We start from the raw sequence: 22,806 nt of genomic DNA, 5'->3' as shown, positions 1-22,806 counted from the left end.
AAGCTTGGTCCTCAAGTGGATCTTGAGGACTTGGAGATGGCCAAGTACCACTGTGCAGACGTGCACTAGAGAGGAAGAAGAGCAGCAGACCCACAGGCCAGGACTGAAATATCTCACAGCATTATGTTAAGAAGTTGGCACACTGGGGTTCTATTTCTTGATAGAGCTCCTTATTGGCAGCAATGCCACGTGTTTGCAAGAGTTATAAAAATCTCTTAGGGAATATATTTATGCTAACTTGTTTCTTTGGTTTTATTTTAAAATTTATTTTTTTCCTTGTGTTCTTGCTTACCCTCCACACTCCTCCCTCACCGATACTGTACAAAAATATGAACTCCCATAGGAGAGGCACCAAGTTACAAATTTTTTGTTAAAACCCAGGGGTTGTTAGGAAATTCCTAACTATAACATCAGAATCATAAGTGGAGGTTTACCCATCCTTTGAAGTGGAACACATTGGTTCCCTCTCATTGTCTGCTTTTGGCTTACTAAGTTTTTTTGCAATAAAAAGGAAAAAAAAGCATTATATTATATTCAATTATACAACAAGAAGAAATTAATATTGTAACCTAAATGAACACAATTCTGCTGAGTATATCTTGGATTTTTTTTAAAGCAAGTAAAATTTACAACACTAAGAATTTTAAGTTATTCAGAGTGTATTTCATGGTCTTTATGCTTTACTTTCAGTCTCTCTTAAATATAGATTACTGGCATTGTTCAAACCAGGATTAAATAACACCATTATACCTTTCTCTTCTCTTTCTTCTGCGTTCTGGAAAAATGTGAAAGAAAGTGATGTCTTGATTGATGTAAACTCAAAAAACTATCCTGAGAAGAAAATATAGGATTGTTATCATCAAAGACACAAAATAATACAACAGACACAATAACTTAATTCCCTCACAGTTCAAGGATTCCTCTATCAGATGCAGTGATGATCTTGACACCAATTACAATCAAAATGACATGCATGCTCCAGTTTTAGTTTCATGCATTCTAATAAATTTAAGTACTTTATATAAAAAGTAATTTCTTCTTTTCACATTGTCACACTGCAGTTTTTCTAAGATGTCCTTCTCTAAGCTTTTCCAGGAGATTTTTTTTTATTACTTGTGGCAAAGTCCAATTCTATTCCAAAGCACACGTGGGATTTTGGGGCATTTTTTCATGGGAAAAAGAAGACTAGAGGAGAGGAGGAGTCATCTGCCTGACATCCAAATTAGAAAAAAAGAGTTAGTGATGGGCTCTCTGTGTAAAGTATTGTTAATTTATACAGCACATGGACTATTAGGAAACAGCTTTGAATAGGTTTTTAGAAGTATCATGAACAGGAAGTTTCCCAAAATACTGATTTTTTGCCTAGCAACCCAGTCCCTATAATTAGACCCTTAGTTACATGCTATAAAATATGTTAAAAGATAGAAAGAAGGAAGCTGGGGAAGAAACACTTTTATTTACATTCATTGTTTGCTGTTGAAGTACTGATTATTACAACTAAAAATACACTTTACCTGTCTATACTGAATCTTAACTTAGTACAATGTTTGATAAAGTGATGAAATTAGGTACCACATCAATTCATAATCATCATGGAATTAGGGTGGCGCAGAGATGAAAAAACCCTAATTGTATGTTCTTGTAGTGTGAAAAACTATTTACATAACTTAAAAGAAGGACAATTTGGAACGAAAATACGTACTTTAAAGCAACACTCTTCATCAAGATACAGCTTACTAAAATTCCTGGGAATTAAGAGTGTCTTGCAGTTTTATTTGCTGAAGTCCACTACGCGATATGTCCCAAGGACATTTTAAAAACAAACAAACAAAAAAAAAAACCAAGCCAAAACCCTTATGAGCCTGCTAAAAAAGACTCGATTTAAAAAAGGCTTTGACAACTTTTCCCGATTTTCCCTCTGCGCGATTTGGGCTGTCGGGACGCAGAACGCCTCCTAAGGGTGATGCCGCTGGATGCCGCCCGCCTGCGCGGCCGCGGAAGGGAAGGAGGAGGAAAGGCGGCTGCGTGTGCCAGCCCAGCTCGCTTTCCTTCCGGGTTGTGAGTACCTTTCCTCCTCCTCCTCCTCCTCCTCTTGCGTGCCCTGGGCCATGGGGGCGGCTGCCGGCGGGGCCGCCCCTGACGGGGCCGTGGCCGCAGCGCCGCTGGACCCCGGGCGTGGGCTGTCCCTGCCCCGGGGGGCTGGGAGCTCTGCGGCATCCCAGGACAAGCTCTTCTTAATCAAAGGTGCAGACAGCCTTCCTTCCTCTCCTCTCCTCCCTTGCACGGGTCAGGGACGAGCAGCAGCGTGTGCGGCAGGCCCGAGACTGTCCCCACCGTGCTCCCCTTGCCGTAGCCCCAGGTCTTGTCCCTCTCTCCCGCTCCTGGGGAGAAGGCGAGACGTTTGGGAATGGCCTCGCTGAGGCTTCTGGACACAGCAAGGAAGCCCCTGCAGCGCCGGCCGCCCTTTCCCTCGCCTTTGGCAGCGGCGGCGGCGGTCACCCTTCGGCAGCGGGCCCGGGCAGCCGGGCGGCACGGGCGCGGCGCGGAGCCGCCTCCTGCCCGCGAGGGAGCGCAGCCCTGAGGGGCCTGCGCTCGGCATTGCCGGGCCCGCGGGGACAGGAGCCTCGGCAAGAGGCGGCTCCTGCGGGCTCCAGGCAGCGCTGCGGATTCCCTAAGGGAAGGAGCCGGCGTCCCGGGCTGGATCCGAGCCGGGAGAACCGCGGCCAGGGCAGAGCCGGTCTCCGCAGCCGCACACACCTGCAGGGCAGCGGGCGCACGGCGGGTTGGCGGCGCTGTGCGGCTTTATGTTTATATACTATTGTGATTTGTATCCCTAACTCCGGGCTGCTCCCGGTGTCTGCTCGCTCTCCCCGCGCCCCCCGGCGGAGCGGAGGCCAGGGCTCGGGCGGCCCCGTCCCAGCGCCGCCGGCCGGGACATCCCGGGCAGCCCCGTCCGGAGGATGCACGTACCGCCGCTGTTAATAATTACTGTGTCTGAAACTGCGGAAATGTTGGTTACAGACCTGGAAATGTAAAACTTAGTGGGCTACATAATTCGGCCATGGTGCGAAGTCTTTGCTCCCGGGCAGAGGAGGTACCTTACAGATTTTGCTGACAAGAGTACAGGAAACTTCCTCATCGCACTAATCAGATCAATAACTTTCTAAAAAGTGAGACCTAACTTAACTGTATTTTTGCTTACTTCCTGTTCAGACCTTTTTAAAATTACCTAACTGGTGTTAGGAAAGGGGAAACAGGCTGCGTATCAATACCTGCAAAGGAAGAACATGTAAACCCCTGGAATTTTAAAATTTTAATATGGATCAGGTTGGTTTCTACAGTGCAGTTAAGTCTTAATAACGAGCCTTTTTCTTAAAAGTGGGCAGGTATGGCTAATGTGCCTTTGGTGCAAGAGCTAGAAAGGATCAAGGTACCTCAAGTGACTTTGGAAACACTGAAAAGACTGAAAAGCAAGGGATGCTTTCTTTCTTGGGATAGCTTTTACTAGTGTAATTTTCTTTCCTTTTTAAATGAAAAGAATTCAGGGTTTTTTTTGGTTTTGTTTTTTTTTTTTTAATTTTAAATAGAGCATTAAAACATAAAGCTGGAGAACAAGTGTTGCTTATGTAATGGTGTTCAGAGGAATTGGTAGTTGCCATTTGAAATCACAAGTGGTGCAACAAAACCAATTACATTTCCCATTTAGGGAAAGGTGAGACATCGCCATAGAACAAGATGATTCTAGTAGGCTGACTGTGGAATGAGTGGAATGTCAAAGTACTGCAAAAAAAGCATCCTGGGATTTGAATTTTTGTGTGTGGCTTGAAAATACATACACATGCCATTATTTTCAAAATTACCTGTTTAATAGAACTATTCTTTGTTTTGCTATTTTGTCATACTGAGTTAGCATAAAAAGTATAGACAACTGTGCCTTTCCCTTTTGCATGTGCTAACAGATCTTATATTTTCAGGTTTTATTTTCTAAATAGGTAGGTTGGTTTTTTCCTTCCCCTTAAGTAACAAAGTCTTGATTTTTATTTCTTCAATTTTTCTTGGCAGGTGGAATTTTTCTAGGTACTGTTGCTACAGCAGGAATGATAGCAGGTTTTGGCACTACACTTGCAATGACAAAAAAGAAGAACCCAGACTGGTTTAGTAAGGTTTGTTCTTTTAAGCCATTTTCCAATAGCCATATGCAGGAAATAAGAATGCGTTGAATGCTTTATAGATATGCTGATATACGTGGAACTTGGCAGAGTTGATGATAAGAGCACTAGATTTAATTGAATTCAATACAGGTGTAGGATTAATTTTAAAATTGATTCAGAGTTGTATACTCTGAATACTTTAGTACTTGAGATTAGCTGAAATACATAATGCTTATGCTGTTTGCTGGAATCATACTTCTGGTTAGTGAAATACAGTTACTGATGTCTTTTAGTTCTGTGATGTGAGCGCACTTCAGACATGAGCCTGCATCACCTCAGGGATCCAGTTCACCGTGCTGTCTCAGTGCTGCAGTGAGTCTCAAAGCTAGGTGACTGCAGTAAGAATGGGAATGAGGAGGTAAAAGGCTGCAAGCTGTGGAATATGTTAGTGGAATCATTTAGTCAAAATTAAAGCTCTCCACTCCCATCCCACTGTGTAAGGGGAAGGATGAGAATGAGTACTAGGGGACTGTGAAACCTGATGGCCAGAATGAATCTGAGCTCATGAAATTACTGACTGGATCCACCTGTGCACTGTTGAAGAAAAGAACTGCAAAGCAGAGCTAGCAATTATACTGTGTTGGTGTATTAGTTTGAAACACAGCACGTTTAATTGAAGGATGCTTTTTTCCTCACTAATGCTTTGTGATTGCCAAAAGCATAAAAAATAGATCCTTAAAATAGATCCATCTCATCTCCACCAAGCTCTTAAAATGCAACATATATTACAGATGTTCTTAGGGATTTAAGAACTGATCAATTTTGTTTATTTAAAAAATGATGATTCAATAACATATCAGTGTTACTGTTAATTCAATGCATATCAAGAGAAAAAATTCTTCCATTGTACTTTATATCAGATCCTTCATTTCTGAACTCTCATAATCTCTCTTTCTGGTCAAAGAGCATGAGATCCTTCATTTGCTTTCCTACTTTCCTCATAACTTATCCATTGCCTTTACAGAAACAATAAGCATAAGTTTCTTTTTTGAAATAGACAAAATAGAAAACTTCATGAGAAGTTATTTCACAGGCTGTGGAAATACATTGCAATAAGGAAATTGTCTGCTTTTTTACCATCTTTTTTTTTTTAACTTCCTTTCTCTTGAGCACTGCATTTTTTACAGCTTGCATATATTCCTGGGTGTCTGAGCTGTCCTGGTATCAGTGTGAAATTTATCAAGAGTGACATTGCATTGACATCTGAGAATATATATGTTAGAAATGTCATCAAGTGATATATATAATTTCGATCTTTACTGAAAACTGTATCTTCTGCTATTTGTGCAAAAGAATTACAACAGTTTGCTAGCAAAAATCTGATTTCATGGGCCCCTCAACTTCAATACTCCAGAGTGTAGAAAGATACTTTTTTTTTTAAGGTACTTGTCAGTGAGCAGTTTAAAAAATGAAAGACTAGACTTTGAGAATGGCTTAACTCTCTACAGAAGCTCTGCAAGGTACCAGTGAGGTTTTGCATTAGCATTCTTAAATTTGTAGTTAGTTACTGCAAGTAACTCTTAATAATACATCATGTATAATTAACTATAGGAGATTTCACCTTTTTTAGATGTTCAATGCCTAAATATTATTTTTATCCATGTTAAGGTGAGACCATATTTTGACAGGTACTTTAAGCCAACATCAGCCAGCACTGGTGTTGAAAGAATTAATTCTACCAAGCCTTCAGTTTTCTGGCATTTTATTCCTGTTCCAGTGAAGCCACTAATACATATGTTATTGGGTTGGTAATATGCTCCTGGTTAATTGATGGGTTTTTTTGATTAAACTTATATGCTCAGCTGCAGCAGCCTCCTTTTGAGAAATGTCCAGTTTTACCAGCAATTATCCAGGTGTTTAATTTCACAGTGGATTAGGTAACACAAAAGAGTGAACACACTCAATACAATCAACCAAAACAGTTGAACACACTTTATTTTAGGCACTGCTTCCTTTTAGACATGCTCTGCACACAAAAGGGGCAGTTACACAATCAAGGCCTGTGTCTGAATAAAAAAAGCAATGATTTTTTTTTCCTTCTCCCACTTCCTGTTTATATCTTCCAGAGGAAAACAAAACAACAACAATCAACTAAAGGAAAAAAACAGCATATATTTGGAAAACAAACCCGTTAATTCTGGAAACACTCAATATTGTTTAAAAGCTCATTTTTTTAATTAAAGATTTTTTTTTCAAAAATACATAAGAGTAGTGATGAGAAAATAATTTGAACATTGAATAACAAGTTAGCGAATAAAATTCAATTCTCTTAAAAATTTTTTTGTTGGTGTCATGTTTTTCTTCCATGTCCTTTTTAAATTTTTTAGCATTTCATTAATCAGCTTTCTTGATGCTCTGAACACTGTATCTGATAATCATTTAACCAACTGTCCTGTTTTCAGAAACCCTTATCTGTCTGCTTAAGTACCTTGAGGAATCAGCCTGTGACTGAACCCTGTTTGACTGCAGTCAGTAAAACCAGATCAGTTGTTTCCACTTAACACTATTTTTTTGGGACAATCAAGCATTTAAATAGTAGTTGGTTGGGTTTTTTCCCAGCAATTTTCACAGATAATGACTCCTATTTAAAGATTCTGTGTAGAGGATATTTTTGTCCATTCATTTCCCATCTTCCAAATGGGACCATTTTTTCTCAGTGTTGTTATACATGGTTAGACTATGGAAGCAGGAAAAATGTCAAAAGTAATCAGCATTTCAATACTCAGAGCAGTCTCTACTGAAGGAGTTATAATAGTTCATTATCTGTGGTAAGGAGATAATAGGACCTGATATTATAGTGTGACTAGAGATCTCTGCTGTTTGTGTGTGTTTGCTTACAGTGTTGTTTTTGTTAACAGCTTCCACTTTGGGATGTCCAAATTGGAATAAATAAGGATCAAGATACATTTTGCTTGTGACCTTTCCTAGTGCATATTTGTCCTTGGGTAGCTGAGCCTACAGCTGAATCCCAAGGGAGAGTGTCAATACTGAGGACTGTCTAAGGATCATTTTAACATTTCAATAAATACAAAGCCAAGAGGAGAAAAACTACTTGTGCTGTTTGACTGACCATAGTGGTAGACATTAAGTATGTTTGGAAGAAAGTATTTTAAAAGAAGTTAAAAATTATAAAGCAAGAATACAAAATATTTTTCCCCCACATTTAGTGATGAGAAGAAAAACCCACCAGTTATTTGGCATGTTTTGGAGAAAAGTATTTTTGATCCTTCCACATGGATTAATTTAGCTTTTCAGTATTTTAGACTATAAATGAAATAATTTTTTGTAATTTTATGTGCAATCTCATTTATGTTACCCCTGAGCAATATTTAGTTGTTTTTTTTCCAAGATACCCAGTTAAGTAGAACTGTTGAGTTGTGTAAGGACTATAAATGCCAGTCTATAACAATTAGCATCTGAAATCTATGTTTGCATGTGAACAACTGAACAGTGATCCTTTGGAGGGGAAAAAAATCCTCTGAATGGCAGTTGCCACTGTGAGCAAGAGAATTCTGTCTGTGTCACTGCCGCTGTGGCTGCAGTGAAGTTTTGCTGTACCAAATAGGTGCAGTACCATGGGCATTGTGAGCCGAGAATGGATGGCTAGCAGGGAGCGTGGGGTGCACATGGATTGATACCACTCAGCAGGTGCCTGGTGCCCCTGGAAGCTGCAATGTCCATTAATGTGCTGTGGCAGAGGGGTTTCCTTATGGTTGGGACCCCATCATAGCCAAGGCTGCATTCTTGCCCTGAGGTGGCTTTTCCAAGTGATAGCATTTTCAAGGTACTTGTGTTTTCAGGACATGTCTCATGGCAAACTTCTGTGGCAGCAGCATGTTAAAACCACCTACTCTTGTAGGTGTTTTCTAGCAAAATTGAGAAGTGTGGAGACCACACAGCATTTTTAGTGTTGTTGCTTGGTGAACTCTGCAGGCGAATGAGTTCAGTGTTGTTTGCTTTTATAGAATTTTCCCTAATAGCTTCCAGAGCTTCTTCAGAGTTGTAGCCCTCTTAAATTAGTCCCTGGGTCACTGTAATCTTTCCGTGTCCAGATGAAATCTGCTTGTGTTCTTGCAGGTTCCAGAATTGCAGATGAAGACCTATAGTCTATCAGTTGCCCCCCATGAAAAAGGACCAAAATCAATGACATGCAGTGATTATGTTCTGGCCTAAAGGCTTGTGACTGGTTTAGATTCAGTTTTGTATTTTGACTGGTGATATAACTGATTGTTGGATTCTTGTGCCCATGGAACAACTGACTGGTATTTCTGGGCAGTGAAAGTCATCCCCAGGTGGCACTGGCAACTATGAAATCTGTTCCTGGTAGGAAGGCACTTAGTCGAGCGCCTTTATTGGCTCTTGAGGTATATTGGCAGCCATAAGATTTTCTGTGGCCACACTAGTGCAGGTCAGGAAAAAGTCTAAATCACCAACTTTCCTAGGGATTTTTTCCCCCAATTATTGTTTACTCTGTCATAAACTTTTTACCTTTGTTTCTAGGGGATTACTGCTACAGCTGCACTACCAGAGAGTGGTTCATCACTGGCCTTACGAGCCCTAGGGTGGGGCTCACTCTATGCATGGTGCGGAGTTGGATTGCTGAGTTTTGCCATCTGGAAGGCTCTGGGCGTGCACAGTGTGAGTAGCAAGTATGATCCCTCTCAAACTTTTCCTTGGGTAATGCATCTTGGGATGGCATCTCTATACTACTTCGCCCTAAGAATTGCATATTCATTCACCACATGTAGAATGACTAACCAGAATGTCTGCAAACAGGGAAGGTGTTCTTACATCTGAAAAAAATGGCATGCTGTGGGAGGAGACAGTTTAGGGGGAAGGAACAGTTTTGTTTTCCTTTCTGTTTATTTGCACAGATGTTTTAGATACCTCACAAAAGAGACAGTGCTCTAATTTAGAGACTAAAATAGTCTCTAAAATAGTAGCTGCTAACTTTGCTTATCGAACTGAAGGCTACATGCCCGAATCCTGCTTTTAGAGCAATAGTTATTTGTTCAAGTTCTATTTTTTGCATTAGGACACAGAGGATGTAAGAAAAACTGAAAGGAAGCCAGCTTGCTTTCTAGAAGTGGAAAGGGGACAGAAGACTGAGTATGCTGTGCATTAGAATGGTGGTCCTTGACATGTCATGTCAAGGCAAAGAAGCTTGGGAAGTATTTGCACATCCCAGGATACCAACTACGACAATCTTCAGTAAATTGATAATATTTCAGTATTTCACAGTGTTGAGTGTGAACACTAAATTTCATGTGAGCATTTTTGTTTGCCCCTGGTAATGAGCTATGACTTAAAGAGTCCTAATCAGCTCTGAGTTTGGGAGAGCTGTTTGCATCCTCTTTAGGACTAGGAATGAATATCTTCACCTTATGTGGCAATTATTTATATATTCAGCAAAGCATATATAAAGCAGAAAGATGGTACTACTATTGCTTCTCAGTATTAATTGTGAAGAATAGTAAAATTCTGATTGTAAGCAGTTGCAGGTGTTTCATTTAGCAAACAAAAAGGATGCTTCATTTGCATGTAGGAGCACCTCCGTTCCAGCACTGTCTCAAATCCTTTGCCAGCTCACTCCCTGTGACTCTCTAGGTGGGATCTTGGTGAATAAAGGACTTGACTTTCACTTGCATGGTTTGAAGGAGAGTTCCAAGTAAGACTGAATTAAGTGTTTAATGTCTCGAGTAATCTTAAAGTACAAGAAGCCTCAATGGAAAATGAGATACAGTGAGTTGGCAGAAGCCACACCAATAGGAGTAACAGAGTCAGCAGATCTTGACATGGGACTGGCGTGGCTGGGGAGGCCGTGGGGCAGTTCCCATCCTGGCCAGCCCGCAGCACAGCGGGGCAAGGCTGGCTGGGCTGGAGGAGAAGAGCAGAACTGGTCATTGAGGTTGGAGCAGTGCAGTGCAAGATGTGCTCTGTGCTTCTTGTGCTTTGAGAGCTGCCCACGGCACACTGAAGGCAGTGGGATGTGCAGTCGGTGTCACTGGGCAGCCCTGATGCTTGTGCCATGGCCGGGAATGCCTTGTGAGCCGCCCAGCCTGGCAGGAAGCGATGGCGAGCCTCTCCCACACACCTGGAGGGCAGAACTGAGCCAGGCGGGCGCTCTGCCGCCCAGTCCCGGTTGGCTTCTGGGGTCTGTGTCCCTTGCCCTGTGGGGTCTGTGTCCCTGCCCTCTGGGGGTCTGTGTCCCTTGCCCTCTGGGGTCTGTGTCCTTTCCCTGTGGGGTCTGTGTCCCTTGCCCTCTGGGGTCTGCGTCCCTTGCCGTCTGGGGTCTGTGTCCTTGCCCTCTGGGGTCTGTGTCCTTGCCCTCTGGGGTCTGTGACATTGCCCTCTGGGGTCTGTGTCCTTGCCCTCTGGGGATCTGTGTCCCTTGCCCTCTGGGGATCTGTGTCCCTTGCCCTGTGGGGATCTGTGTCCCTGCCCTCCTGTGATCTGTGTCCCTTGCCCTGTGGGGTCTGTGTCCCTTTCCCTGTGGGGTCTGTGTCCCTTGCCCTGTGGGGTCTGTGTCCCTTTCCCTGTGGGGTCTGTGTCCTTGCCCTGTGGGATCTGTGTCCCTGCCCTCTGGGGTCGGTCTGTGTTCCTGGCCCGTTCCCCGCGGCTCCCCCGGCGCCGGGCGCGGCCGGGGCGCCGGCGCTGCCCCGCAGCGACCCCCGGTGGCGGCGGCCGGAGCTGCGGCGGCCGCGCCGAGGGCTCGTGGCTGGTGCGGGACCGCGGCTGTGTCCCCGGGCTAGCCGGGCTTTGGGCGGGCCGTGCTGCACTGCCGAACCCTGAGCACCAGCAGGGCGGCCTCACTGCCCATCGCTGCCAGCATTCTTCTGGTGGGATACGCCTTTCCTGTGAGCGTGAATTATTGATGGGCAGCGAGTCATTGATAAAGTATGTATTACCCTAAGCTTGGTGGCTGTTTAAATTATCTTGTCATCGCTTCCAAAGTCCAGAGATGAAACGACAAGAGCAAAGTGGAGTGATATTTCCGTGATGAGTTGTAATTAATCTGTGTTAGTGGCGTGATTGCTCAGCAGTTTGTGTCGTGGAAGGAAACTGAAGCCACAGTTCAGGATGCCTCATCCTCACGCCTTATGAGACAGCCTGTGTTTGCCCTAGAAGCAAGTTGTTGTTAAGATTCCTGCCAGGTACTAAGGTGATGCACCAGTTTTGGTGATTCTAGATTTTTATTTAATCTTTGTGGTTCATTAGTTCTTGAAACAGTGCTGTGACAATGCCTGCTTCCAGCTCTTAAATGGCTTTATTGTTAAAGGTGGTTCCCTATAGCTTTACAGTCTGCTGCTTTTATGCCAGCATCAAAACCCAGGGGTGAGAGTAAGTAGCCAATCTTTATGTCTTGGTAAGGAATATAAAAGATTTTATGCTGTCTCAGGTTACGTTGTTAACATTCCCTGATTGCAGTTGCCACTGTTGTAATCTGGTGACAGTCTGTTAAGTAATAAATGTTACTAAATCCCACTCAACTCTTATTATGGACTGAAGAAGTGATGGTTCAATGAGGACTTAGTTTGATAATGGTTTAAGTTATATTTTTCAGTAGCATAAAAAAAAATCTTTCTTTAGAACCTAGGAGATGGTGCTTATATACTTTTATATTGTAATTCTTGCAGAAAATAATCAGGTGTCAGTGATAACCAGAATTTTTAAACTTGGTTCCTGCAGCCGCTTGGGAAAATATTTAAATTTGTAGCACCTTTGATTATCTCTGAGCATAGAAACTTGTTCTATATTAGTGAATATCATTGACCAGCAGCACTGGGCAGTGAAACATTAGCAGGCTGAGGACCTGATATCCACAACTATTCCAGGAATTTTCAAAATTTGGACTGACACTGGCCTTGCCCCATGGCTTGAATGCCTGTTGGCAGTTGGACTATGTTACGTGCACTGCTAGAATGCTTCTTCAGATTTGTGTCACCCAAAGAAACTGCTGGTCATGCAGTTTGAGACTGTGCAGTAGTTACACAGACTCATGCCCAGGGAGCATGGACAACTGGGAGATTTGCTTCCAAAGAGCACTCCCATCTGAATCTGGGATTCATCCAGACGTACCTGCAGCCTTCCTCTCTGAGACATCTTACAATGTGGAAACACACGTGTCGTGTTAAAATAGCACCATTGTTTTCAACAAGTTTATTTGCTATTTAACAACTTCCACATCATGGTATTATATTCCAGTGCATTACCTTACTGGTTTTGAGCTTGCAACATCCAAACCAAACTGGGAAAAATTTTAGTGCCATAGAATCATAGAATAACTAGGGTTGGAAGGGACCACTAGAAATCATGCAGTCCAATCCCCCTGACGAGGCAGGGTCACCTACAACAGGTGAAAATTTTCTATAAGTTTTCTATATTTTTTAGAAGTTAACTTTGGAGTTGTAAACCTTTCTTTTAAATTACACTCACAGCTATAGAGTACTATAGAGTAGACCTACTAACATCTGATTTCTTTTTTCTTTCTTTTTTTTTAAGCTGCCAGCAATTATGAACCTTCTTTTAAAAGCAGAACAATACCCTCAGCCTTTGTAGACTGAAGTGTACAACAATTGACAAACAAGATAAATTATGCTTTAAAAGCCCTCTTGTTCTTCATGTCCTCAATAAATTAGGTTTCATTTCCTCAAAAATAAAAGCATTCTCTGTCCCATAGGAAAAGGGCCGGGATGATTCATATGTAGGTTTGTGAGATTCTGATTGTTGCTATTCTGTGGAAAGCTGGAAAAATAGTTAGAAGAATTGCTTAGCAATTTGTGACTAATAGACTTATAAAATATTAGTTTATCACTTTTATGGTGTCTTCTAATGAAATATCCTGTTTTTCATTGATCTTAACCTTTAAAATATTAAGAGTCTAAAACAATTGCATGGCCATAAAAAGACATCTAAAACAACTAAAAACAGTGCAGGAATATATGTTTGTTGTGGCTTTGATGGTAAGAACATTTCCTAAGTGAACTGCTTTTCTCCATTAAAAAATCTAACCTCTGAATCACCATTTTAAGCATAAAAATAACATCCCCCTGCTTATGTTGAGAGATACTTGTTGTAATTTTTGAAGATATAGTCATAGGCACAGTATAGATACAAAGTAGTATTGGCTTTAAGGATGGATTAATTTAAAACAGAAGATGAGAGCATGGAGACATAGTCTTCAAATATGGCATCTGTAAATTATACTAAGATTTATAAATCCCAGAGTAGGCATATTGCAGTGGCTGAAATTTTTATTTTATTTCATAGATGAGTAAATATTGCTATAAAAGCACCATATCTCCTAAAATAGAGTCATCCTAGAGTAATTCCTAAATATTTTTTATTAGTTTATAATTATTGTAGTATTTAATCCTGACAAAAATATTATTTATGAACTTTCTATTCTTTATTGTGCTTGTATCTGATAGCATAATAGAAACTTATCTTTTCCTTGCTATTTCATGATCTTGTATTTCTATATAAACCAAATCTGCCATTTTTTAGTGCTCTTTTATTTCCTCAGTGCTAATTTAAACTCAAGATCTTAGAAAGAAGATGGACTACTAGTACAAGTTAGCACTTCCTCCTCCTGTTTGTACTACATTTTTCTCTGCTGCTTATATTGCTTAATTGGTTTGGAGAAGACTTGCCTCCACACATATGTACTGCTAGAACTTTATTCAAGAAGGAAACAAAAATGAAACCAATCAACTTCACTGTTTACTTGATAAGGCAGAATGCTTATTCAAGGATTAAGATCATAATTTTCGTACTGGAAAGCTGCTACACTCTGCTTTATGAATAGGGCCAGCTGTAAGAGAGAATTTCAAGAAATAGGCTGCAATCTGTTGGCTGCCACCAGCCCATTGGGAAGCCTGTGGTCTGAAATGCCTCTGTGCCACCCTGCATGTGTGAGTGGGTTGATCCCATCTTGGCCACATGTAGCTGCAAGCTGTGCATGTACAGGTAGAATCTGAATCCAGGCTTCTCTGATGGGTGTAAGTTCCTTGTGCTACATCTTGTTCCCATGGCATCATCCTGTGTGACGTGTGGTGCGTGGCCATGCTTGCCGTGCTCTGCTTGGCTGGGGGCATCTGGCTGTCCCTGCCTGCCTCTGGGTGTCACACTGGCCCTGACAGCTTCCTGCATGGAATTCAGCCCCTGTCAAGGTGATGAAGCTGAAGCCTCACCAAAGAGTTTTGGGTTTTTGCTGGCATTTTCCCCTGCCTTAAAACTCACTTGTGGATGGTATATATAATCTCACTTGCAGATGGTATATAATTATAATGATATTATAATTATAATATCATTCCTGGACATACCAAGGGGAAAAAAAATTACTGAGGTTGCTCAGCAGACAATCCATATTTTTGAATTTAATTCAGAAATCCAGATTACAGCACAGAAGTGTTTATAGGGTTGGGGCACTCAATCCTGAGATTTTGGGTCCGTTAACCAGCTAGCTTTATAAATTTGGATATTTAACTACTTTAAATTTAAAATTATTTCAAGACTAATTTTTCAAATTGCTGAGGGTGACTAAGGGGCAATGACTAATACATCATAATAGACTAATCATGTGGATGTCCTTTCCAGGCACCCAGATTTGAAAGTAAGATTTTGCAGAAATAAATGGCACATTTTTCTGTGATATCCACACTCCATTTTTCTGCATGGCAAAAAAGCCTTTACTTTAAATGCTATATACTACAAAAATCTAAGTATTTCACATTTATTTTAGGAATATCAACATAGGAATGTATAAAAGTGAAAAGAACACCCCTGTATTTATGAACCTAAGGGAATTACTTTTTTTTTTCACAATCCAGTTTACAAAATTTCAGTCTCTGTGAATAAAGAAATTGACCATAATTAGCTCACCATGTCCTTTTTTTGTTGTTCCTTAAATTCAAAATAATCTAGCCTTAACTCAGAACAGTTTTACTTTCTTTAGGCTTTTTACTAGCCAAAGTAAAACATGTAAAAGTAGCTAGTAAAACATGTTTGCGATGTAGATCAGCTCTCTTGTGATTTATGAATGAGCACCATGTCCTCTGCACTCCGGGAAAAGTAATGTGAGGAAAGTATTTCATGTGTTTTACCTCTTCATGTGACCCAGTAATTGGAAAAGAGGCAGCCTGACCCCTGAGACTTGACAGCTGTCTATAGTTCTTTAGTAATTCAAGGCAGAATATGGAGTAGTTGTGGGAGGCCACTACAGACTTATAATTGTTTGGGAATTGTGGCAGATTCGCTCTGAACAATGATGGTCCTCTCCCCCTCTCCCTGTAAAATTCACCTAGGTTATTTTCATGTTGTTTTTATTTTTAAAAGCACAGGACATATTTTACCCACTTACACAGGATTTATAGAGAAAAATTTGTGGGAAAATGTATTTATGTGTTTGTTTAATTTTGGGCACTGTAAATAGCCCTCTGATTTCACAGAGGGTGCTTGACACTGCACAAGGTTAGGCATGTGTGTAAGCCTCCATGAGACGGGGCCAGTATGAACTCCTGACTTCTCTAGATGGTTTAAACACAATTCTGCTGCTGCTTTTCTCTGTGTGTAAGCCTGAAATGCTGGAATTAGCAAATAGGTGCTAAACAGGGTACTGTGAGAGTACATAGAAAATATTAGGTTGTTTACTTCCAGGATTGACTCTCTCAGGGCCATTTTCATAGACTTGTAGTTCTGCATAATCCAGATGTTCATGATGCCTTTTCCAGTGAAGTGCAAGATGTAAGAATGTGAACCAGAGCTCTATTTTCCATGTTATTCCAGGGCCGCCACTGAGTGGCCCTCAGTGAATGCCCCATTTTACACTGAGAGAAGGACAATCACCTTGAGCTGCCAGGCTGGCTGCTCTGCTTCTCCAGTCCTGCACTTGTCATTTTCTACAAATAACTGGCTATTTCTGTATGTGGCCCTTGGTAATCATTTGCTAACAAGGGCAACAGCAGTCATTTTAAGATTTGGGAAAAGGTAGCAAGAGCAATCCTCAGTGATGCTTTTAAATCCAGGGCAGCCTGCCTCGTCTTCATGCTTTGTGAAATGGATGGTGGCTGAGGAGAACTGAGGGCATGAACATACTGCGTTCTGCTGCCACTTGATATTCCAGTTCAGGGCATCTAACCTCATTTCACTTGGAAGCTAATGTAAGCAGTTCTTACTGATACGAGTACTAAAATAGGAAACCAATAATTCCTGGAATCTGCGTTGTCCTATTATGAATGTCAGACATTAAAGGGAACATTTCTTCGTGAAACTTTCACTCTAGGAATCAAATAGACTCTTTTAGCCCCTCTTCCATTCATTTTAATATGAACGGCCATGTAAGTGCTCTCAGTAATAGTGCTATCCCAATTTTTGTGTGACATTCTGTCAACGATGTACATTAAAAAGAGATTATTAAATGGAAGATGCTTTTAGGTCCCCATATTTTTGCCATCTGAGGCAGGATCATTAGGTTAAGATAAGAAAATAACAGTGATCTGTAGCTATTACAGATTATTTAATGCAGTAAGGTAGATGATACCCTTTTAGAAAGAAGCCTGACAGAGGTAGAACAGTCACTGTAATTTATTTGGCAAGAAAAAACAGCATGAAGCTCTGTAATATCTGTGACAAAAAAAATAAAATTCACTTGAGTGAAATTCACTTCAGAGAGTGGCCTGCAGGAATGGAGTATGCTGGAATGTTAAGAAATGTGTTACAAATTGTTCATGTACCACTAGGTTCAGGAGCAGCAGTTGAGAGTGGCCTATGGTACTGAAGGCAGCAGGAAGAGGAAAAATACATTCAGCTTTTAGTGCTTGGTTTACTGCACTATTAATTGAAGACATTATCACAGTTGAACTGAGTACCCCAGTGCCAGTGTGGCTGCCAATAATAAAGAGGCAGCCATTGCAGTGAGTTATGCAAAATATTCCAGTGCTTAATACATAGCACATTAGCTCTTGTGATTAAATTAAAATCTTTTGATTTGAGACCACTGATGTGAGTATTGTGGAATCTGAAGGAAATACAGGAGGAGATTTCCACAAAGGGAGGAGAGAGGAGAAGACACCTCTCATGTTGCACGTCTGCTGAAAAGAAAAGGCAGGGCAAGACAGAGATTCCTAATCACAGCATTTCCCTCATTAGAAGTGTGTTTGTTGTCCCAAGAGTTAAAGCAAGTAAAGGCATGGTCCCAATTCTCACACCTCAAGTGTTCAGTATTAATAGAACATAAAGCTGATTAACTGTCTTCACAAGAAGCTCACCACACTGCCAGAGGACTGGACACTGGTAAGCCTAGTTTGTTGAAGGACTAACTTAAATGTTTAGTGGACAAATTCTATTTTCAGTGCAAGGATACTTTGAAGTTGCAATGGGCCTACTATGACAGTGTAAACTAAATGCAAGCAAGAACAACCTGGAAGCCAGTGTGAGGTACTTTGGAGGCCAAATTTAGTCCTAGTTATAAAAATATATTAAATAGAGTTTGATCAGTCAAGGCCCAGAAGACTGAATTCCATGTCTCTGACTGAAAGAGACAGAGTAATTTAGGCTGGAAAATACCTCTAAATAAAGTCTGTCCATTAAGAAGTTACAGACTAAAATGGGGTATTAAAATGGTTTGTAAGCAGGCACACATTGTCAGTGGGAGAGAAGGGACAGGAACTTAGGGATGTGATTTTCATGGTTATATATGTAGGTATCCACCAGTTCTGTGACATCAGAGAGTAGTTCTCTTTGAAAGCTTTCTCCATGGTTTAAGATAAGTGAGTTTTAGAGGAATGCTGAGTTCAGGGAAGACAGTGAATGGGATTTGGAAGTGCATTTGAGAGAGCACCAAGCACAAATGTGTAAATGAAGGAAGAAGTTCAGAAGCTGATGTTATTAGTGGAACAGGAGAGAAAGGGGAAGGTACCTTAGAGGTCCAGATCAAAGCCCTAATGAAACATTGGACTGCACTTTCTGACTGGGATGAGAGAGGGTAAATAGGAGACCGTGACTGGTACTAATTAAGTTGCTTAATGTCTTACCTAGTGAGAACTCAAAATCTGTTGTGGAGAGAAATAATCAGGTGCAGTATTTTTTAAGGGCTATAGAAATAAAAACTATGAGTAAGAGTTAGTAGCTGTGACGTTTGTACTGGGAAGAAATTGGCCCTGTTTTAGACATACAGTGAAGTCATATATTAATGAGGCCCATGCCAGTCACTGCAGATAATGTCCTTCTTAAAGAGCTGACAGCCTGAAGTGTAACACTAAGAGCTGACAGCCTAAAGTCTTACGACTGAGCATACAATACACAGTAGTGATCAGCTTGGCATTACAATTTATTGAAATAGATCAATGTGCAGGAATCACAAAGAAAGAAAATCTGTGGAAAAACATAGGCATGGTCAAAGTTGTCAATTGCAATGAAAAACTATTTTTGTGCAGAGCAGGCTTGTGGAAAAGGGCAGGTGGGAGAGGAAGTGGCAAATGAAACACTGAGTTTAGCATAACTTTCAAAGTGGTTTTACAAATAAGCATCAAAGTCTGAGAAGACAAGGCTGAGGAAATTTCTCAGGGAGTCTTAAAAGCAAAAGAAAGACATTGATTATTTCAAATCTGATCCACATGTTAAGGAAAAATTGCTTTCCCAGGAAATTAGTTGCTTTTACCTGCAGAACATAAATTAATGTTCTGAGGGGACAGGAATCTATCTAATACTCCTAAATCTGCAGCTGCTACCAGTGTTTCAGTACTTTCTAAATAAATACATTTTTTTCTTTCAGAACTGAGTTGTAGTGTTTTATTTCCCAGACAAGACTGCATTTTGCGTTCAAGAGTTAGGGTTTGGCATGTTAATAATCATGAGGTAGTTGTCAGTGGAATCACTGCTATTTCTGAGTTGCTCCACCCATCATCTTCTTTTTGGAGGCTTTTTACATCTTCTTTTTGGAGGCTTTTAGTTTTCCTTTGGTTTTGTGCATCTTCAGTGGGGTAACAGAGGTGTCTTCTAGAACTTATGACTGCATCATTTAAATTTATCACTAAGAGAAATTTAAGTCTGAGTTTAGAAGCAGCCAGAAAATCCACATTGCACCAGATCATTGGCTGGTGCTGAATATTTTATCTTTTGTTATATCAATAGAGGTACAATATTTTACATCAGGTTAGTATTTCACCATTCCTGTGTTCCAAACACCCAGATAAAACTTAGAGTGAGATGAAAGAGTAGAAGAGTTGAATCACTCTTTAGGAAGCAAAAAATGTTAAGTAAATAGAATTCTTTCTGCCCATCAGTGAGCTGGGATAACTTAATTACATAGGACTGGAAAAAACAGCTAAGCCAAAGCTCCTAAAACATTTCCTTCTATAAATACTTGTATGGAATTGGCAGCAATTGTTTAATGTAATTTGGGCTGTTCCTCTACATCAGCTCTGATACTGGGGTTTATTATTCTTGGAAACATTAGCTGTCTCTGAGAGCTTCTCAGTTTTAAATGAGAAGTAAAAATGTTAGTTTAGGAACAATTGTGGGTGATGGCCAAGATTTTGAAAAACCAAGAAGGAATAGTTAATCAAAACAACTATCTGATCAGAATGAAATATAAAAAAGTGAGTGAATTTATTTTACTTAGGAACAAAATCAGGAAAAAGCAAAAAGGATAATTTGGTTCTGAATTTCCCTCCTACTTTATATAACATATATTTTTATTTGATTAGCAGTACCCAGGCATTATTACACAAAAACTAGGGTTCTGAAATGGTTTCATCCATCATAGTTAGCTACTGTCTTACTAAAGGACTGGTAGTTTCTTTGTAAATGATTTTATTCTTTGTATCAGCTGTAACTTGAATAATTACATTCTGGTAGCATATCTATAAAGAAGTACCAATTCTTTGTCAGAATTATTCATACACAGAAGGACTTGCAGAGAAAACAACCCAGAAGTATTTGTATAAATACTGATGACCTATAACACACAAAATGTAAGCATATGAGAGTAGATGCCTATGTAGCTGTTTGGAATATCTGGATTTCCTGGAACCTCTCTGTGGGACATATTGCCTGAGACTGCATTTGCTCTTCAAGAGGTCATTGCATCCAGTGCTTGAATACCACATCCTGTCTTCTCTGTGTGAATGTCATAGATTCTGTCATAGAGCTTCCTAAAAATAGCAGTCCTAAACTTCCCCTGTACATCCTGCTGTTTGTGTAACAGGATTTTCAGTGATCTGGTTTTTCCATGCCTATCCTTTAAAAATACATTACATGTAAAAATACATGTAAAACTCCTGGAAGAAAGAAGGTCACTAAGTCTAAATATTGTGATAGAAGTGATTTTTATTTAAATGTGTGTTTGGTTCTGGCATTCCAGGACTGTTGAATCACATATTGGCGATAAAATTCATAGCATAAATATAAATGATAAATATCATATACCTATCTCTATTTATATCTAGATAATATGGAAATATTTCCCCTTCCACAGCATTTTAACAGCAGTGAAAGAACAGCTTAGTCCCATATATTGTTATGAATCTTGTATTCTTTCCTAGTGTTATATACATTTGAATGAGACTTTGTTTTGTCACCTTTATCCACATGGTGGGATAAACCTAAGGTGTCAGAGCTAAACAGCACTTTTCTTTAGCCCTTGTTTTAAAATCCTTGAACAGACTACTGGAAATTTAATCCATTACAGTGTAGAAAAAGGTACTGCAGTCAAAATAGGGGCATGTTCCATGTAGGTAATATTCCTCCAAAGAAAAATATTTTAAGTGTGTGTGTGTATAATAATTCATGTAACAGCAGTGGATCATTCAGGCAGGCACTCTAAATCAGGCACCCTAGTGTGGTGCATTAGAAGGGGTGATTGTTGTGTGTCCCTTAATGCTTTTTCTCACATTGTTAATTGAACTAACATAATCAGAGGAAAAATCCTAGTTTTCTATTATTTTAAAAGCTTTTTATTTATTCTTTACCTCACACAGATTGTTTTGTGGGATAAGCCTGGGCTTCATGGTGCTACTTTATTGTTCCATAGTAGCAATTAACTGATTTTATTTTTAAATCTCTTTTATAGATGAAAGAATTCCGAAGTAAGATGCAATCAATCTTTCCAGCAATTCCTAAAAGTAGTGAGTCCAGTGTTGAATGGGAAAACTTACTTAAATCCAAGTGAAAGACTCAGAGCCATTTGGAGATATCTTCCAGCAAGAACAGGAGTGGAAGTAGCAGAAGTGTCCCCTCTGGAAAAACAAAGAAGACTCAGACTGAGCAAGTTACTGACTGAGTGCATTGAACTTGGGAATGCCAGTTAACATCCAGGAGGAAGTGACTTCAAACCAAACCAAACCAAACCAAACCAATATATGCTATACTTTTCAGCATATTTGGTATAGTTGATTAATGAGAAAATGAACCCTCCAAGATAAGTTGGATTCATCTGGAAAGAAGAGTTAGAGAAGAAACTAATATTGCTTGGTAAATATATGAATATAATCCCAGTAAACTCCTGTCCCATCCCACGTTTCAAGAAGAATTTGATGAAATTTCTCTAGGAAACAAGAACAGTACATTTAGTGACTTGTCCTATTAGGAATATAAGCATCAAATCAATCATAACAGATCTCTTGCTGAGCCTGAGGGTAAAGCATATAGTACTCTCTTCAAAACTAAAGGACATATTTGAATTTACAACGAAGTATCTAAATCATTTTTATATGTCTGAAGAGTTAGTTTAAAACTCAATATGCAAGTTGTGACTTATGAGCTCCTCTGCAGAGCATCAGAAGAGATCTCCACAAAGTTCACTGTTTTCTCAGTATTAACTTTTTAAAATTGGATCCCACAGTAATGAATCGGATTGTGTGTATAAAAGTCTCTGCTATATTTGTATATCAATTGAAATAATAAGTGAAAAAGGTACAAAACAGTGAGACACCCAGTCAGTCCTACGCAAATGTTTTCAGCTAAGAAAGTGAATGGGCAGGACTAATTTTGTGTGTCCCAGTCATTTCTGTGGCTCTTCTACCAGGAGAAGCAATGTGACATTTTCTACACTGCAGTAATCTCATGAAGTGTGGGTGTAAACTACAAAGAGTAATGTCTTACTCAAATGTTGTATTTGCAGAACTGAAGATACATAAAGCTGCAGAAATAAAATAAAGTCCTATCAGTGAACTGTCCTTTGTTGCTCCGTTACGAGATTTTCTTATTAATTGCACAAAGTCCAGTTAGTCAGTTGTCAGGTTTAATAAAGTCCTTTTAAAACTTGTCTTTTGTGATTTAAGTCTTTATATTCCTAGCAAAGAATATAAAAAAGCTTTAAATGACAGATAAAGAATGGAGAAATATAGTTTTCCTATGAAACATGACACAAAAATAATACCTTTGAAACAATTAAAGTGTAATAATTGACGTCTTTTCCAGAGCTTTTCCATTGCTTGTAATTCAATATTAAATATATTGTAGTGAATACTGCCAACATACACACATGAAAAATAGTAGAATTTTTGTATTTTTTTAGTTTCATGTGAGTGGTGATACCTGTTTTGCCTACAGTTAAGCATATTAGTGCTGACTTGCCAAGTTTAACAAGCAGCTG

At 39.9% G+C, this 22,806-nt stretch overlaps 1 protein-coding gene across 3 annotated transcripts; it reads left to right on the top strand.

The window, feature by feature from the left end:
* Positions 1-1,958: 1,958 nt before the first annotated feature.
* Positions 1,959-22,476, top strand: TMEM242 (transmembrane protein 242). Of its 3 annotated transcripts, none has more exons than XM_072926979.1 (4): positions 1,959-2,058; positions 4,063-4,163; positions 8,712-8,849; positions 21,283-22,476. In XM_072926979.1, the coding sequence occupies exons 1-4, from the start codon at positions 1,974-1,976 to the stop codon at positions 21,379-21,381; spliced, it is 423 nt and encodes a 140-aa protein (XP_072783080.1). In that variant the 5' UTR covers positions 1,959-1,973; the 3' UTR covers positions 21,382-22,476. The 3 variants fall into 3 exon arrangements, with proteins under 3 accessions (XP_072783080.1, XP_002196268.6, XP_030123929.4); XM_002196232.6 differs by lacking the exon at positions 1,959-2,058 and adding an exon at positions 2,065-2,244; XM_030268069.4 differs by lacking the exon at positions 1,959-2,058 and adding an exon at positions 2,065-2,244 and having other exon boundaries at positions 8,712-8,860.
* The last annotated feature ends 330 nt before the right edge of the window (positions 22,477-22,806 follow it).

Source organism: Taeniopygia guttata, chromosome 3 (genome assembly GCF_048771995.1).
Source record: "Taeniopygia guttata chromosome 3, bTaeGut7.mat, whole genome shotgun sequence".
Lineage (NCBI taxonomy): Eukaryota > Metazoa > Chordata > Aves > Passeriformes > Estrildidae > Taeniopygia > Taeniopygia guttata.
This window is presented reverse-complemented; position numbering and strand designations above follow the sequence as displayed.